At 30.1% G+C, this 20,525-nt stretch overlaps 1 protein-coding gene across 2 annotated transcripts in view; it reads left to right on the forward strand.

The window, feature by feature from the left end:
* Positions 1 to 20,255, forward strand: part of LOC118192633 (phospholipid-transporting ATPase ABCA3-like) — a 193,165-nt gene extending 172,910 nt beyond the window's left edge. For both annotated transcript variants that reach the window (XM_085813161.1, XM_085813162.1), the window contains 4 exons: positions 6,598 to 6,785; positions 6,885 to 7,058; positions 12,063 to 12,285; positions 15,549 to 20,255. In XM_085813161.1, the coding sequence (XP_085669287.1) occupies positions 6,598 to 6,785; positions 6,885 to 7,058; positions 12,063 to 12,285; positions 15,549 to 15,716 (753 nt within the window). In that variant the 3' untranslated portion in view covers positions 15,717 to 20,255. The remainder of the gene's footprint in view (positions 1 to 6,597; positions 6,786 to 6,884; positions 7,059 to 12,062; positions 12,286 to 15,548) is intronic.
* Positions 20,256 to 20,525: the final 270 nt, after the last annotated feature.

Below are 20,525 nucleotides of genomic sequence, written 5' to 3' on the forward strand. Positions count from 1 at the left end.
CACCATAATTTTTAGATTAGATTAAATTATTTGCGTAGCACACGAGGGCTATTTGTCTAAGGGGAGAGATACTTTTAAGGAAAATTGGCTCATGTTTTCACATGACGTGTATGTGTGTGTGTGAGAGGAACCCTCACATACAGCCAACCCATTATCTGTAATTTAAACTAGTTAAAAGACCTGTGATCAGTGGTCTTACCACTTGGTTGCTGGTGGGCAAGAATTTTAGGTACTCATGTATTATCACAATACACACCATAATTTTTAGATTAGATTAAATTATTTGCATAGCACACAAGGGCAATTTTCTAAGGGGAGAGATACTTTTAAGGAAAATTGGCTCATGTTTTCACATGACGAGTGTGTGTGTGTGGGAGGGGAAACCTCACATACAGCCAACCCATTTTCTGTAATTTAAACTAGTTAAAAGACCTGTGATCAGTGGTCTTACCACTTGGTTGCTGGTGGGCAAGAATTTTAGGTACTCGTGTATTATCACAATCACCTTAGAAGAAGTCACCAAATTTTCAGAATGTATCAAACTCTGGCAACCATGTGCATAACCATTCTTCTGTCAACTATGCTCATAAGAGTGCTTTAGTCAAACAATGGTGATATATATTCATATGTCCCTTCTTTTGTTGTATTCCAATTTCCAATGGAGCCCACCAGCGGGCGAGCGGTAAAGACGCTGAACACTGGTAGTTCGGTCCGAGGTTCGAATCCCGCGAATGGGCTGGATGCATGGGGGTTTCGTGGTTTTCTCTATGTGTAACGTGTATTGAGCCAGTTTCTCTTAGAACGTCCTCCACGAAGGCATCCCTCCCTTAAGGCAGATAGCCCTCGTGTGCTTTGCCATAATTGAATAACCCTAACCCAAGTTCCAATGGTTTTTATAAACCAACCATGATATTTTTTTGCTTTAAAGTTTTAAAATATGAGCTGTGGAATTTTCCAGCAATAGAAGAAACTGCGATTAGTTTCTCCAAGAATACAGAATTTTCCTGAAAAGTTTTTAAGAGAAATGATGTGGAAATGGGTTTCCTTGATAGCCGCTGTTGCGGAGGAATGTACAAGGCCAAGTTTCTGTAATTGTGTGATGTTTTTATAACCGAAAACAGATTGCTGTGCATTTCAGGAGAATAGCACAAAAAAATTATAGAAAAGCTTGAAGAAGAGTGTAAATGTGTTACATTTTTAAAGTAATCTTTATTGAGCCAAATCACTTAATTGTGCAAAGGTGGTTACACTAATACACAATTAAATTGCACACAAGTACAATTTTAAAATGATTGTGAATGAAATAAAAATTTAAAAGAAAATTCATATTTATTAAAGTTTTACATTTGAAATTTTATTGAAATGTATGAACGACTGAAGAAATGGTCAACGATCTGGACATTAATACTGCAGTAAAAGTGATCTCTGATACTATTGTACAAGCAGCTGGACTCTGTATTCTGAAGTCCTCAACAAAGTTCCCTAAACCCTGGTGGAACAATGATTGTCATAAAACTTCGAGAGAGCAAAAGAAAGCTTGGCGTATCTTTTGCCTATACCCAACGCTGGAAAATCTTCTTGCCTTTAAAAAAGCTAAGGCGAATGTAAGAAAAGTGAGGCGGCAAAGTCAGAGAAAATCATAAGCAGCCTACGTGTCCACTATTACCTCCTCAATGTCTAGCAAACAGGTTTGGGAAAGAGTCCGCAAAGCCTCTGGACTATATAATGATTATTCCTTTTCTGTTCTAGAAAAAGATGGAAAGTTGATTAGCACTAGAGAAGAAATAGCCAATGCTTTAGGTGATACATTTGCTGCTGTATCTGGCAGTAGCAATTACTCAAAAGAGTTTCTGCCCGCAAAGATGCGCTTGGAAAGGATTCAAATTGACTTTTCCCATCCTAATGCAAAATCTTATAATAAAGATCTCACCATGTTTGAATTAAGAAATGTAATATCTTGCACTTATAGGATTTGCCCTGGTCCTGATGGCATAAGTTATCTGATGATAAAGCACCTGCTCTATGAATCTCTAGTGGTCCTTCTTGCTCTGTATAATAAGATATGGAAGGAACAAATTTTTTCTACTGCCTGGTGCAGGGCCTTTGTTATCCCTATAGTAAAATCCGGCAAGGACCCGAAAAATTCTTTAAATTATCGCCCCATCGCGCTCACTAGCTGCCTTTGCAAGATTATGGAAAAAATGGTAAATCACCGTCTCACCTACTATCTGGAGACTAATCATTGCCTATCGCCTTACCAAAGTGGTTTCCGTAAGGGAAAATCTTCACTTGATAATGTCCTGTTTTTTAGAAACCGCAGTACGCAATGCATTTGTGAAAAGAAATCATATGGTTTCAATCTTCTTTGACATGGAAAAGGCATACAATAGAACTTGGCAGCATGGAACTCTTCATGACCTTTACAGCCAGATTGTGAGGTAATCTACCCATCTTTATTCAAAACTTTTTGAAGGACCGCACTTTCCAAGTCAAGATTGGTTCGTTGCTTTTTCAAGTATATGTACAACAAGAAGGTGTACCACAAGGTTCAGTGCTCAGTGTCACTCTTTTCAGCCTGAAAATTAATTCCATTTTAAGAGAACTTCCTCCCACAGTGCATGGTTCCCTGTATGTTGATGATCTGATGTTCTGTTGTCAAGGTGAAGATATGTGATACAATGAGAGACAACTACAAATTGCTCTAAATAGAATCATAAAGTGGTCCAACAACAATGGTTTTAAATTTTCTAGCCAGAAGACGGTCTGCATGCACTTATGTCGCAAAAGAAATCTACATCCTGATCCAGAGCTGCATCTTGACGGCTCTTTTATCTGCGTTGAGCCAGAAGCAAATTTCTTAGGAGTTATCTTTGACAGAAAGCTCACTTTCTTTCCGCATATCCTAAATCTAAAGAAAAAATGCGCTACCTCATGGGTGTCATCAGAAAACCTTATAGTTTTTTGCCATTACAGACAGTATTTTCTAATATAAATGCATAATTAAAAATTTTATATTCTTAATTTTAATTATATTTTAACTTTTGTATCAAAATAATTCTTACAGGAGATATGAAATTAGTTGATTATATGCATGTCTGTGTAGAAGTGTAGGTATTTTTAAAACTGAGTTTTCCCCAAATCTTGTGAACTTTAAATTTTATTTTCTGAATTTTAATTATGTTTAAATTTTTGGATCAAAATAATTCTTACAATGTATGTATGTGTATATTTATGTGAAAACGTAGATAAGGCAGACTCAGATCATCTTCAGATATATTTGCTCTTTTTTTTTTTTTTTTTTTTTCATTTTGAAGTTAGTTTAAAGAGGTTATGTGAAGTGCAAATAAAGTTTCTGAAATCAAAAATATTCTGCATTGGAGAAAGGATTCTCTTATTACTTATAGCCTTGGCCTGTAAAATAAAATAATACAAATAAGTTAAAATAGGAATGTGCTGAATTGTTTACTCAAAAGAAAAATACTGCATGTTTAGAGATACAGTCAAAAGTCGTTAATCCGGACTCGTCGGGACTTCGGCGATTCCGGATTATCGATTTTTCCAGATTGTATATCATCAGTTTAAATCTGGTAAGATGGCATGCAGAAATTATAAAATTAAAAATATGAAACCGTAATTTATGAAATAAACAACAATTATGATCTAAAGGGTATCAAAATTTACAAAAAAGAAAAAAAAAAAAAAAGCTTAATATTTATTTGTTTACTTTATTAAACATTTCTTTCAATGTAAGTTGTTTGCTTCGTTTTCTGTGATAATACTTTCTCTTTAATTCTATAAACAGACATAATTTCTTGTTCAGTTACAGAGTTCCGCTGTTCAAGTCCTATAAATTGCTATGTCGAGAATACCGACTAATTTGTCAATCGAAATTTTTTCGTTTTCAATAACTTCTGTGTCACTTTCTTCACTATCGGAAGAAAATTATAATGACAAGGATTTTGATTTAAATCATATCAAAGACGGAATACATCGAGATGAAATACTACATTTAGTAAGGAATTATAAGCCAAATAAAATGAAAACATCTGCACTGAAGATAAGGATAGTGCTGACAGATCAACTTCCAATTTATTGTGCGCCGTTCCCCCCCCATACCCCGCCGCAGAGCAGCGTGAAATTGATAAACAGATTTTGGAATGGTTAGGTCATTTTTTGCAGCAATTCCACTTTTTTTTAATGGACGTCTAAACATACTTTCGCTTTAGTAGATCCTTTACATATTAGTAAATATATATCGGAAATTCTATTTGACATAATCGAAAGTTCAGGCTTACTTTTATAAAATTGCTCTAACAGTCTGCAAAAAATAATAAGCCGGATCCAATTCGAAGATTAAAGAACAATGCAGCCTGCAACATTAACTGAATTAGATAATTTTAGCTTAGCTTATACCATCCGTTATACATTAAACGCGCAAGCGTAAACGTATTTTGTGCATGCGCACACGCATATTCGCAGCCGTAAAGGTTTTACTTGCATGCGTCAAAGGGACGCATGCGTAGAAAGTTTGTAGCTTTGAGGTCCGGATTATGGGTGTCCGAATTAACTACTTTTGACTGTACTAAAGTGAGGAAGACTCAGCTGTGATACCAGAATGGGAAAAACTGTCTCAGTCTTCACAATATGTCTCTTTCCCTTTTTATTAATAATACTGTTTATATAGCACATGAATGGAAAATATTTTCACCTTAAAGATGTTACTATAAGAATTCTCCTTGCCCCTAAGAAAAGGAGATTGCAAGGCTTAAATTTATGTTAAAAAAAAAAAAAAAAAAAAAGTATTATCGGCAAAGAAAATGAGATATGCAAATGAAGTCCAAAGTTATGCATTTTGTAAAATTAATTAGTTATTTCTAGCGTGTTAATAAAAATGTTTTTATATAAAATTTTAATTTGAAGCAATTTTTTTTCGTCTTTCGCTGGTGGGGGGGGGGTAGCGGATTTCTGTATTATCTGCTGCTTGTTGAATTACATCTCCTGTTCCATGTGCTGTCCAATTTAACATTTTTGTGTATCGTCCTTTTTTTTTTTTTATGGTTGAATATTTTTTCCCCAGATAGAAATTATTATAAACCAGTTTTAAAAACTGAAGCTTTGTTTCCATATATGTTTTTCCTGATTGATGATGAATGAGTGAGTAAAGCATTAAAGCTGTAGTAAAGCATTAAGGGTAATATGTTTTCTGCCATGAACATATAACAATATGTTTGTTATCCATTTTAATGAATTTTTCCGCTTGTTAGTGTATTAACTATCAGTGCACATATCTCTTCATCAAACTTAATTATGTATTATTTTCTGCCTCAATACAAAATCCTGTTATGTTGAAACAGCTTTTTAAATGCAATTACATCCAGTTATATCATTACAAAAATATGGATTTGAATTTACAAATTTAATTCTTTTGTTTGCATATTTTCAGCTGAAGAAGTATTTAATGCATCTTAATTTAGATAGCTTTGTGCATTAGTATATAAAATAATTTTGAAAGACTTTTATTTTAATTTTCATTAACCAGGTACAGTTTAATTAATTTGGTATATTAATTATTTCATATTTGATGCATGCCTCCTTTCCCCCCCAAAAAAAGTGCTAATTAATTTAGTGTGAAAAAAATTTAATGTTTTAGATATATGTACTGTTTTGACTAAACAATAATTCCTCTTTAATATTACCTGTATAACTGGAGTTCATAGTGTTTTGCAACCACTATACTGTGAACTCATATTCAGACTAATTTGTTCTGATTTAAATTTGTTAATTTACTAATAAGTGAATTTGAATTAATCTTTTTATGTTAATTTAAAAATTATGATTAGAAAAAGAAGCCCTCCATATAGTGAAGCCTGATAAATTTCCACTATATAGAGAGCTTCTTTCTTTTTTGTAGGCATTTACTGCCAGTTATTATTATTTTTTTTTAAGCTTGATCATGCATCTGTGAACTTACAAATTGTAGAACTTTCTAATTATCTCATATAATTGTAGATTGTGGTTACCACTACAGCTCTTAGTTAATTCTCTGGTTTCTAGGCTATATGTAATTTAAATTGAGATTTAAGTTGAGAACTTGGTCTAAGTAATTAATGATTGTAAATAGTTGTGGAGGGATGGCTAAGCCTTGTAATTTGTTTTCCTTTTATTTATGTTAGTATAAAAGGGAATGTGAAAGTGTAAGATTGTGTCTAATAATTGTAATCTTAATAAGAAAATATATTAGAAAAACTTATTGAAATGATTAATGAATATAATTTTTACATGAGGTAGTTAAAGAAATTGTTTATTTTAAAAAATCTGAAATTTTTAAATAATTTTTATTTGCTTAAAAATTTAATTATAAAATGAATATAGTGAATTCTTTCTAAAACAAAATTATCTGCAGTTTCAAATGACTCCAGTATTCAATTTCGGGTAATGTTCATCACCAGTGTTTATTTATAGACTCAGATATATGGATCACTTTCAGAAGTGACCTGAGAAAGAAAAAATAGTTGCCACATGAGAGTTCATTATATTCTTGTTTTTATTTGCGATATTGCTTCTGTATTTTAAAATATATATTTAATTTTTCTGCAGTTTCAGTCATATATTGGATATTGTCCTCAGTTTGATGCCCTTATTGATCGTTTAACTGGACGAGAAATGCTTTGTCTTTTTGCTCGGCTGAGAGGTTTATCTGGACAACGTATGGTAAATATGGTAGATAAATTAATAAAAATGACAGACCTTACTCAACATGCTGATAAACAGTCTCAATTTTATAGGTTTGTATTTTATTTATTTTATTTTTGATTTAACATTTTATCCAATTACTGTTATAAGTATTATAGAATATTAGTATTTTTTCCCCCTTATAAATATAGTGGAGGTAGTAAAAGGAAGCTATCAATTGGAATTGCTCTCATAGGAGCTCCCCCTTTAATTTTTCTGGATGAACCAACTTCAGGTGTTGATCCTGTTTCTCGAAGGAAAATTTGGAAAATTTTAGCTCAAGCAAGAAACAGAACTGGTGCGGCAGTCATTCTTACAACTCACAGGTTAATATAAGTTTGATTTTGTGAAATTATATTTTTGATACTATGTTTTGAAGAAATTGTAAAATATTAGTTTGTCAGAATTTTCAAAATGCCATATTAACTGTTTTATAACTTTTAATATTGTGAATCAAACATTTATGCCATTTGAAATACTGAGTTTTGAGTGTGCATATGTACATTATGCACTGATATTATTCTTTAACATATGAACCATTTGTATTCTTCCCTTGAGCTTGGATCTTACTCCTGTGACCACTTTGCTAGTTTGGAGCACAAAAGAACTCAGACTATATACTTTTTACATCATCTGTGTTATTGTATCACTTGTCTTTAGGAAGAAGGGCTTTCTATCAGTAAGAATGATATCTGAAATGGGTCCTGGCTATAAAAGAAATGTGGTGATATCTCTGTTCCTTACAGTTATTTAATTTTTTTTTTTTTTTTTTTTTTAGCATGGCAAGATATGTTATCAACTTGGAGGATAGCTATCTTTTAGTTAATCAGTGCTAGATATTTTTACAACAATATAGCATGGAGATGCCATTTAGATCTGTCCATTTGTAACCCAACCATCAAGCTTATGATTCCATTGCATTGTGCAGGCTGCATTTCGTCAGATGCAGAATATTGTACCTTTTTTACCTTTTTCCCTTCTCAGTCTGGCTTCTATGAACTACTTTTTGTGTCTTCTGGCCTGGCTGGAACTGTTAACTTCAAATACGTTATTGCTGTTGCCAGTTTCAGTCTTTTAAATCTTGAGTTAACTCTGCATTTCATTTAGATTTTGCAACAGTTATTTGTGTAATAGGACTTGTTTTCAAGCCCATTTTATTATCAGCTCAAGGGCTCCTATTTCTCCTATTTGAGGATGTGTAGATTTAAAATACAGGCCATGAAGATGATAAACAATCGTAGACAGTGAGCACATTCTATTGTCATCATCTGGGTGCCTGTCGTAGGATTTTATCGAGTAGTATTCTACTACAATATTGCTAATTTTGGTCAAAGAGTGACCTGACCTTGGCTGTATTTCACACTGTTATTCCCATATCAGAAATGCTACAACCACCTGCTATCCTGTACGCTTCAATATGAACAATTTATCAGGTTGTTGTAGTAATATTAAACACTTTTTGTAATGAAATACCTTAATAACACTTCACATTTGACACATTTGTTTAATATTTTGTTTTATTAGTTTGACTTCACATTTGTTTAACAACATTCTCTTTTCATATTTGTCATGAATAAAATGCACCCATAATGCTCCTTTGCATAATCTTATACATTTACAAAAAATTACAAAGACTGTGTTTACTTGTATATTTAATTGCGAAGATAAAGTTTCAAACTAACATCTTATAAAAATCAGCATGAGTTTTTATTTTTGTTGGAACTTATAAATCAATAAGAAGAATAGCTGATAATTTATTTTTTCCACATTTGCATAGATAAAATATTGACAGCTGAAGCAAAACTAAAATTGAGATTTAGAAGTCTAATATAGCAGTATATTTTAGAAATTCACAAAGCTGTTTTAAAACTACTTTAAGTATATATATGTATATATATATATACGTCATAATAAAAGCAAGGGAAAAAACGGAACACTGTAGATGCGTGATTATACCCATATTGAAGAAGATTTTGATTGCGTAGTATGCTAGTAATCAAACTTGGTAACATCTAAAGAACTTGGCAGTCGAGGCAGTTTTAATTCCATTTTTATTTCCAATTGATATTTGTGGCCACAATCACTTGGCACTCTAGTCGTGCCTTCCACAGAAGATTTACATTTTTGATATTGTTGGGATAGAAAGCAAGCCAGCGAAATCACATCTTAGCACAGTAGCGAGCAAAAGCTGAAGAGCGTCGTTATGAAAGATGGAAGACGCGAAGAGAAAAGTTTTGGTTTACAATTCGGTGATTGGTCGAGAGGGATCTGCATTATGGGTTAAGTAAGATCGCATGATTAATTTGAATGACGCAGTTTAGACTTAAGCGCTATTTTTAGGACAGATAGAGGAAGTTCTAAAATGAAATGGAAAATAATGGAAGTTATAGTGAATTAAGTTTAGAAGTTTGCTTTCATATTTTTTATCTTACATATATATATATATATATATATTAAAAGAAACACAACAAGTTCCCCATGTACCACATAGTATCACATGGAGCTTACAGAAGTATGAAACACAATACAAAATAAACAGAAGAATTTTTAAGTATATTTAAGACTAAATTTTATATAGTTTTGAAGTTTTAAATGGTGTTTTTTCATATATTGTGTGAAGGGTACTTAAAACTGACATCCCAATAACTTAATTTTGATGATAATACTATATTTCTGAATGAGATTGATGCTTGTGCTTGGATTGTTACAGTGTTAAAAAGGTTAAATAAATGTTAAAAAGGTTAAATATGTTAAAAAAGTTTTACAATTTTATTTTTTGCAGCATATTTCTTCTGCTATCACTTACTCCTGAACTTTCATATGATTTTTATATGGCTTGGCTAAATATTCTGTTATTTTTTTTAAATCAAAAATGTGATTTGTAGTATTTAAAATTGGCTATCTTTTCTAGGGATTACCGAATATTACCCATTTTCTTTTCTTCTTCTTCTTCCTCCCCCTTATCTTAAATGGGTTGTTTAATCAGCATGATAACAGGACAGACTAATCATGTCTTTAAACATCCAATTATCTAGTGATCATCAAGCTTCACTGTTCTCATCTAGTGTATGTTAAGGAATATGAAATAAGTTTGTGGCTATTCTTTTACATGTTTTTCATTGCTGAATGTTTTGAATTTTCAAATAGTTTGAGAAATAGCTTAAGAACTGCAATCTTTTTTCTTATTTATGTCTGGGGAGAAAAAGTAAAATACTCATGTTAATTTTTGAAATCATGTATAATTGATTGTATTATGTTCTCCAGTAAATTTCCAGTAACACATTTGCAGTTTACAGTATTTACCATTTTGATTTCTTGATATTATATTATTGATTTTCTTGATATTGGAAAAGTCATTATTAGTAAATGTTAGGTGTGTAAAAAAAATGTATTACTTGTGACTTATATATGTAAAAAGAAAGCTATGTGGAATTTGTTATATATGTATGAAATTATAATGCTTGCTTTTTAAAGAAAGCTGACAATAATGATAAATTTTATTTCTTTTATCATTCTTGTTAGCTGTTGTACAAAAAACTGATTAAGGTATTACTTTTCTATTAAAAGATACAAATAATAAAAGTGCTATAAGAATTAGTGGTTGTATTTCCGTATGCATGAGATGTAAAATGTGAAAGAAAACTACTAACTTTAATCTAGCAATAGTCCTTTTAATTCTTTATTTTAATTTGGCTGGAATTTACAATGCATCATCTGGAAAACTAATCTGCATTATGTTGTGTTATTAATCCTGCAATGCAGAAAGCTGTCCAATCATAGTCTAAATTTTAAACAATAAAACCAACTCTATAAATACTCTCTGCTATAAACTATAAATGAACTATAAAAAATTGTGGTGTGCTTGTTTCACCCATAGTGATGTGTAAATGAGGATGTGGGTCGTCAGAATTAATTATCAAAAAATAAAATTGTATCCTGTTATCTACAACAGTGCCTGCAAGTTTTTTCTTCTCCATTGTGTCATTTTATGTATCTGCACTATCTTCAAATCCTCAAGTCATCTGCGAAATTATCAGATACTATTTAAAGATATTATTTATCAGATATTATTATTAGATACTATTTAAAGATATTATTATTAGATACTATTTAAAGTTAATTCATTATTTAAAAACTTTTTACCTTGTATATATTTATCATTTTAAAATAGTTAAGTTTTTTAATCACGTGGAGGTAAATGATATGAGAATATAGTTGAATGTATAAAGAAAAATAAACTTTATAATGAAATTTTGTGAAAATAAATAACAAAATTAACTTATTGGAGAAGGACCTGGCTGATGCACTTTTGCATTCTTTCATAAATTTGAGATATACAAAGGATTTTTAATTTGATACTTGTTTTTAGTTTTATAACTGATTAGTTTCAGAATTGCTTATTATTTCAGTGTAGTATTTAATGCTGTTAACTACTAGAGAATTACTATTAAATTATAGTGTGCCGAAAAATTACACTGTTAATTTTTTTCTGTAAATCTGTAATCTGATGTTTTAATCTGTAATCTTGAATTTTTTATTATTTGTGTTTGCTTAACTTCCCACCCCCATCCCATAAGCATAAGTTAGCAATTTTGCTCAGCTGATGAGTGATTTATGATGAACTGTATGACAGCTTTGTTTTGATAAAGTGTATTCTTTAAATTACTATTAATGTTAGAGTATGACGGTATCACAAATATTATATGGAAAAGATAGACATGGATAGTAAACATAGCACTGAAGTATTTGTACCGCCTTCAAAAACCAGCAAAATTTTGCTAAAATTTGTTTAGTTTTTATGAAGTTTTTGTTTTCTATATTTTGAGCTTGTTTAAGACATACATGTAGTATTAAGTTTCTAAGGGGGAAAATACAAAACAATACAATCAGATAAATTTTATTATTTCCAAAAAGTTACTGATTTTATGTGGAAATAATATAACTAATTTAAAAATTAGTATTTTTCCTTTCAAATATTGTTGGTGTTAGTGTATTGAGAATATGGCAAAGCACACTAGGGCTATCTGCCTAAGGGAAGGGATGCCTTCGTGGAGGACTTTCTAAGGGAAACTAACTCGTATACACGTTACACATGGGGAAAACTACGAAAATGCCCATGCAGCCAGCCCGTTCGCGGGATTCGAACCTCGGACTGAACTACCAGTGTTCAACGATTTTTTTACCGCTCGGCCGCTGGCGGGCCCTTTCAAATATTTTCATTTTCTATAATACATATTTTAAATCTATGAGGAGTGTTTTTAACAGTATATTTATGAAGTAGATCATATTACTTGGTTATTTTATATTAATTCATTTTGATTACTTTGCAGCATGGAGGAATGTGAAGCACTGTGTAGTAGGCTTGCAATCATGGTGAATGGCCGCTTTCAGTGCTTAGGCTCTATTCAGCAGTTGAAATCAAAGTATGGTAAAGGTTATACACTTATTATTAAGATGAAAAGGGAAATGCAGAATGATCCACAAGCCATGCCTGCCATCAAAACATATGTTCAAAGTAACTTGCAAGGTGCATATCTGAAAGATGATCACCAAGTAAGATTAATTAGTTTTTAAACTACTAATTATATGTTTCCAGTATGTACAAGTTCTGCTGTTTATTAATATAATATTTTTAAATTGCAACCTTGAGCTCTAAAATTGGAACACTTTAAAATGTTAAATTATCAGTTTTTTATAAACATGTTGGTTGGTTCACTTAAAAATTAAAATAATACTACTGTGATTGTTTTCATTATTTATTTATTTATTTATTTATTTATTTTAATTTTTCAAGTCATTCTTTAATGTTAAATGGATGCATTCTGTCTTCAAATTCCTATATGCGAAAATTTTCTGGAATTTATATTCACAAAGATAAAACTTCTTGCTGGTTATGCATAAAACAGTAGAATTAATGTTGTATTAATATGGCTTTAAAAATTCTTTTCTTTTGTCCTTATAATTAGTTTTAATTCTTTGCATATGAAATATGGGAATTATGTATGATTTTCTTGCCATATGAATTAGATGTGTATGATATATGCTGAATTTTAATATTCATTTTATTCTTATATAATGTGCATAATAATCACGATAGTTTAATCCAGCGATTTTCAATCGGTGGTACGCAAAAGAAAAGTAGGTAGTCCACAAAGAAACAAAATATTTTAAACTATTAAATTCAAAAATTAAGTACCTGAACATCCTGTTTAAATTTTTCTCTTAACATTCGTAAATTTAGTAAATTTATGGGATCTGATCTTTGTTCGAAGTTTAAAGCCCCGCATAGACCTCAGCAAAATAATCAGTTTTTGTTTTCACAAATATTCTTTTAGACATAGACATAACAAATCTGTCATAAATAATGTTTTTAAAAACAGGGTTAGAAATGGATGTTGCATGTAATAGGAAATAAAAATAAGTTCTATAAAACAATAACAGTTTCTCATTAATTCAAGAGTTGATCGATTATTAGCATGTTTGTTCTATGTTGCCACCATTTCTGGGCTTATATTGCTCTATTTTCAATTAGAATCTTTTTTTTTCTAACCTCGATTTGCTGTCTCTAACAGCTGGCATTTTGTCTTCCTTACTTTTCTATGCGATTTGAGAACATTCTCATTTGTGATATATTGTGCATTTAAATATTTATGAAAAAATAATAAAACAAACCTAGATTTTCAAAATGAAAAAATGGCTAGGTTTGACTAAACAGAAAAGTGATGATTCACAGATGATTGATTCAAGACAATTTATTAGCACTAAGAATATTGAAAACAAAGAAAAATTGCTCATAGAAAATCTAATGAAAGTTGTTTATCATTTGGGTTTACTTGGAATGGAGATGAAATGGACCCTCAGCTATTTTCCAATCAAAATATGAAACCATTGTTTCCTAAAAGACATCTTGAATCTATGCATGCCTATTTAAAGGATAAATCTGAAGAATATTTTAAGAGGAAATTATTGGAGTTCAAAAATAATAAACAGGTAATGAAAGGTTTTGTTTTTTCAAGTGAAAAAGCTTTAGGAGCTAATTACCTATCAAGCCTAAGAACTGCCAAGACTGGGCAGGCTCACACTATTGGGAAAAAAAAAACCTTCTATTACCAGCAGCTAAGCGTTATTTATGATTTTATGGCAAGAGATGAGCAGTGAACGTGAAACGCTTTTGTTACATGCTGAAGTAAGGTGGTTATCCAAAGCTTTAAATCGTCTTTTTGAACTTTGATCAGAAATTAAAATTTATTCCTGGTGATTCAAAATCTGAATTGTAAAAATTTTTATTTAGTGAATTATGATTGGCGCATTTAGCATATTTTTGGAAAGTTAAATGAATTAAATTTAGGATCACGAGGACAAAGTGTTAATTTCTTTACCATTAGAGATAAAATAAATGGAATGATAAAAAAAAAAAAAAAAAACTTGAGCTAATAATCAGAGTTGGATAATAATATTTTAAGTTTTTTACCACTTTTAGAATGTTTTCTAACTGTAAATAAGAGAAGAATTAGAATCCGTCATTAAAAATCATTGTTTGTCATTGATAAATAATTTCAACAGCTGTTTTCTGAAGGATTATGAAAAAGAAAATTGGATTAGAAATTTATTTTGTTCAGATGTGCCTGAAATTTTACCTTGTGAAGAAAATGAACAATTGATAGAAATTTTCTGTGATCGGACTGAAGATTTCAAAAATAACACACTTGTTAACTTTTGGGTGAACAAACAAACAAACAAAAAAAGGGTGGGGGATTTAAAGACATTTCAAATAAAGCTATTAAATTTTTATTGCCTTTTTGCACAACTTATTTGTGTGAACAAGGATTTTTTTCCATGTTATATTTAAAAAATAAATATAGAGCAAAATTAAAAGTGGATCCCAATTTACGTTAAAAACTAAGTGAAATAAGACCTGACAAAGAAATTGTTCTATCTTAAACAGGCCCAAATTTTGCACTAAATTTTAGAATTTTAGTATTATAACTTAAAATTTGATAATTAAAATGGTAACCAATATTTAATTTAATATTTTTCATGTGTGCATATTTAATACAAATAGCCAATGGGTTGTGCAAATGAAAAATATATATTTTTTTAATATTTCTAATAAGAAATTGAAAAATAATCATTGTAAAATGTGGTGGTGGTACTAAAGTTTTTCAGTTTTGTTTAGATGGTACGCATTAGTTGAAAGGTTGAGAACCACTGGTCTAGTCTATTGATTATATATCTAAAGCAGAGTAAATTTCCTAATTTTTTTTTTAAGTGAATGGCATTGAAGGAAAAGAGTTGATTTGTCTCTATTTTACAATAATGAAAATTATTTTTGACCTATGAAAGAGAAGTTGCATAATTAAAATAGGAAAGATAGAGGTTAACTAATTGTTTTGTGAAATATTAATTTGCTTGACTTTAAATGTCCTGATATTTCCAAGAACAGAAAAAATGGGAAAAGAAAAGTAATTTATATTATTTAGTAATTTCAGTTTTTCAATTAATGTGAATAACACCTTTCATTCATTTAAAATAACTAAAAAAACTTGAATGAAGATGTGTTTTTCTTGATAGAAAATCAATTATATTTTATTATTTTTAATGTAATTAGGATATTTTCTTGATATAAATAAGTGTTTTAAAGAAAAATGAATATTATTTTACTGCAGTTGTTTTTCATAATTTCTACAAATTGTGAATTATTTTGTGATTTTGTAAATATGTGTAACTGTAGGCCCATCAAATGATGTAGTTGATAATTTTAAATTTAAATTGATTTTACATGCATAATAAATAATATGTGTTATTTTGCATTTTAGGGCATGCTTCAGTATCATATTGTTGATCCTAATGTCACTCTAAGTCTTCTGTTCAGGTTTATGGATGATATGAAGCAAAGATTCAATCTTGAAGATTATTTAATAAGTGATACCTCTCTTGAACAAATATTCTTGGCATTTGCCCGAGCCCAAAGATATTCAGAATGATGATTCATGTTGAAGAAAGTTGGCTGGTGGTCAGCTTTATGTGATAAATGTTTATAATTAAATTAATTATATGTTGTGTGTGATAAGAATTGCTAATGATACTAAAGTTACATGGTACTGAATTGCAACATTAAAAATTTCATAATGATTGGTTATTACAGAGTGCATCAAATTGGAAGTCTATTATTTAGGTTTCAGAACACAAGATTCAAATTTTTTAGAAGTAAATAAGAAAGTATATATTTTCAAATTTGCATAGAATTTTTATGTTTAATTTGCATGATATTACATGGACCAAATATAATGATTTATTCATAAAATAATAAATGTTTAATTTTATGAAGTATTCATTTTGAGCTTCATAGAAGTGTTTAGTTAAAAGCAAGATCTTAAAGGCTATGTTATTTGTTTAAAAATTACTTTTTACAATTTATTGGTTTTATATATATAAATGAGAAAAATTTTATTTCTTAATACTTTTAGGTTTGATAGTTTAAATCTTATGAGAAATTTATTTCACAACTAAGTACTTTGGTTATTATAGCATTGGCAGATATATTCTAGATGAAGAACCAAATCACTGTTTTATATATATTATATATATGATATGAAAGAAAAATACTAATTTTAATTTAGCAGTAGTCCTTTTAATTCTTTATTTTAATTTGGCTCTGTTTCCTTCCTGAAATCTAAACTTCATCACTTGGAATTTAAAAACTAATCCACATTATGTCATCTACAGTGTGGTGAGCTCTTGTCCCATCGTAGTCCAAAATTTAAATGAAGAAATCAACTCTATAAATACCCCAGCAGCTGAATACACACTCACATCTCCTGTGTTCCTCTCACTATGCAAATGCGTGTCATTCTGCTGTCTGCTTCATCTAGTGTCTCTCAAGACGTGATCAGTTATATATAATTGTGAGGTGCTTGCCACGCCCGTAGTCATGTGTAAAAGGAGAATATGTCTTCAGAACTATCCATCAAGAAATAAAATTGTACCTTGTTATTTATGCCAGCATCTACAAGTTTTTTTCATCTCTGCTGTGTCATCTTATGTACTTACACTATCTTCCAATCCTCAAATCATCTCTGCATAGAATTATTACTCACATGCATATATACATAACCTGCTTATTTGATAATTCAAGCACCAGTGCCTGTGTCAAGCCAAAAAAATGTGATATATGCGTGCAAAACCTAAATAAATTAATTAAATTTTAAATTTATGTATTACATTAAAAAAATTACATATTTATTACAGATGTCATAAATGAAAAGGGCTGAAAGAACAGGTTGTGAAAAAGTATTGGATATATGTATGCTAATTATTTCAGTAGGTGTTACATCATGTTTTGCAATATGATTTACCATGAATTTGAAACTTGGTTCTAATTTTTTTCCTCTCACTTAATTAGATGTACGCATATATTCATGTATTAATGATAGTGCTAGACTTTACATTTAATAATTTAATTCTCTGTTGTCTTTCTTCATTTTCATATGCATTCTGTTTTCATGTATGCTAAGGTGTGCTTGTATTTAAAGTAGATTTTGCTGTGATTTTTACCAGACTTCTGTAACAGGTTGCATAAAATTTTGTAATTCATCTCAGAATTTTATTCCTTTAAAATCCTAAGGAAAGAAGTGACATGTTCTTACCCTCCCGTAAGAGAATAAAAATTAAGCAGTACTTGTATGCATAAAAACATATATTTTGTTCACATTGACATTAAGTATTCAAATCATTACATGCTAATTAGTGTCTCAAAATAGATGTAAATATGATATGTATTACAAATACATTCCATAATGTTAGAGAAAAATTAAAGTATATTAATAACAAATGGCAGCCCAAGCAACAACTTTTTTATATGGCGGCACTTAATGTGTTGAAAATCCTCAAAATATGTCTGTACTTAAAAAGAAACAGTCAAGCATTTTTTATTTTGGAATTTGTAAATTAAACATATTTCTGATTTTACAAAGATTGAAAAATTTCATTATCTTTTACTTCTTTATTATTTACAAAGTCATAGACACTTGAATTTTTAAATATTTTTGTATAAATTATATTTTATAATTTATTATTGTGAATTATGGAATATATGAAAATGTTAGATGCGCGTATTAGCTAAAATGTGACTTTACAATGTTGTGGTGTGTTACTATGTTGTGACTTACCTCACTTTTCTGATAGTAGTGTAAGAACACATCCACAAATTTCATTGTGATGAGCAGTGCACAATAGCATCTCTTGTTGGCATTGGCCTTGGGCCCCTCATAGTTAACAATGTGACTTTGCTCGGGTTTGTCCCAATTTTGAAGAAGAATCCCCCAGGGAATGGGTCCAAGAGTCTCTCACCCCTTTTCCTCTACCGCCAAACCACTTTAGAGGTCTTTCAGCTTGCCTTGTATTTTAAGTACACCCATGCCACAAATATGTTATACACTTTCAGAAATCCAAGCCTTCTCCGGTATTTAAAACCAGGCCCAATGATATGGCAGCCAGAAATGCTAATCACTATATTGATCAGGGCAGCTTGAGCTTACTGTGAATATTTTTGAGTACTTTCTAGTTGCTGCTTTTAAGCCATGTGCCTTTTCAGTATTTTTTACACTTAGCTGTATTGTCCAGTATTAAATTAGTACAAAACATGAATGATGAAATTTTAAATTGATTTCTTGAAGCAGTTTTAAAAAAGCATAGTACAAGAAATTTTTAACATTTAAATTTTTAAAATTCTCGTAGTACTATACAGTGGTACCCTTGGTGTAATGTCATTCATCCATTTCAGATCCTTAGACTTATATCAGACTGGATGAGTACCAAATAAACTTTTTGAATAGAAAATAATTAATCCACTCTTTAATTGTTATAGTACTATTTAGTCAAATATATACTGTATATAAATATTTTACTGTTATCCAGATTAAAAGCAATTTCTGACATGCTCTAATGTTGCTAATTTTTGTTTGGTAGCAGATTTCGTCTCCTTTGCTATGTTACCTTATTTTTTAGCATCTCTGTTTTTCGCAGTTGTAGATACTATCATTTTTGGCATGCAGCATGAAGTAACCAAGTCTTGAATGTGCATGCCATCTTCATATTTTCAACAATCTCTTTTTTCATTTCGATGGTATGTGATCCTAATCATTTTCTACATTTCTTGACTCTTCACAGTAACTTTCTGAAAACTTGTTGTTAACACATTTTAAAGAAATTGGGTGAGAAAACACAAAATCATGGGAAAATGCACAGTTATAGTGAAGGTTGTATACTGAATAGTAGGTACAGGCATACTGACTTTCACTGATGGTTGTAACATTATCTCAAAAGTGGTATACAAGAGTAGTCCTTGCTGTCGTGATTCATCGAATTCGGGTCATATTCCAAACAGGTATCATATACCAGACAAAACATTTGCATCCTAACAGAATGTATACAAAATTGGATTATTTCAGAACAAATGCATTTTAAGGTGCCACCGTATTTAAATAAATAATAAAAAGCTAATTTAATAGATAAATGTTTACATATATTTTTTAATTCATAAAAATATTTATTAAACATATCTTTGCAGTATTTTTCCCTGCATTATAATAATATATATATATATATATATATATATGTAAGATAAAAATATATGAATCAAAATTATAGATTAAACTATAAAACATTAATTCTTCCTCTTTATTCTAAAATCGTAATAACTTCTCTGCATTGCGTCATTCAAATTAATCATGCGATCTAACGTAACCGCTAATGCAGATGCCTCTTGACCAATCACCAAATAACAAACAAAAACTTTCCTCTTTGCGTGCTTCCATCCTTCATAACTACGCACTTCAGCTTTTGCTCTCTACTCTGCTAAGGTGTAATTTCACTGGCTTGCTTTCTATCTCAACAATATCAAAAATGTAAATCTTCTGTGGAAAGGCACGACTAGAGTGCCAAGTGATTGTGGCCGCAAATATCAGTTGCCAATAAAAATGGAATTAAAACTGTCTCGACTGCCAAGTTCTTTAGATATTACTAAGTTAGCATTACTAGCATACTACGCAATTAAAGTCTTCTTCAGTATGGGTCTAATCACGCATCTACAGTGTTCCGTCTCTTCCTTTGCTTTTATTATGACATATATATTATCAAGTTGGCATGATCCAGAATTTTTACATTTTTCTGAATAGTAATTTTCAATTTTACATTGACACATTTTGCATATTACAGTTAATAGAAGATTAGCAAATTAACATGCCTCTCTCCCTCCCCCCTTTTAAAAAAAAGTTATTAGTATGGTAGTTTTTGTTATGTCAGAATTCAGTTGGGAACTGTTTGTCGTAAGTTGTGTGATTTTTAAAATAATTCATTATTGATTTATATATTTTCTTGGTGCTAGTCTGAATTTGTTCGGTTATTTTTATTGAAAAATCTTTGCACAACATGTATATTTTATCTTTAGATTTTGTAAATATCATTTGAAATAACTGTTTGTTTATTATGGAAGTATTTGATATTATTAAATACTTAAATTGTTACTTGGAATAATTATTTTTGCTAATATACATTCATTTTAGTGTAAATAATATATAAACTTGTAAATAAAACTAAATCTGTTATCACTGATTCAAATTTATACTAAGTTATTAAATCTATCCTAAATCTATGTTTTAAGTAGTTACATAAATCAAAAATAAGTGTCAGCTAAATAATAGAAAATTATTTAATGTAAAAGAGTAGTTTTGAGAGCAGCAAAAATTTAATATTATTATTTGAGTTTTCATGAAAGAGCTTTTTATTTTATTTTA

Source organism: Stegodyphus dumicola, chromosome 3, assembly GCF_044657685.1.
Source record: "Stegodyphus dumicola isolate Sdum_Otavi_A_Nest chromosome 3, ASM4465768v1".
Taxonomy (NCBI): domain Eukaryota; kingdom Metazoa; phylum Arthropoda; class Arachnida; order Araneae; family Eresidae; genus Stegodyphus; species Stegodyphus dumicola.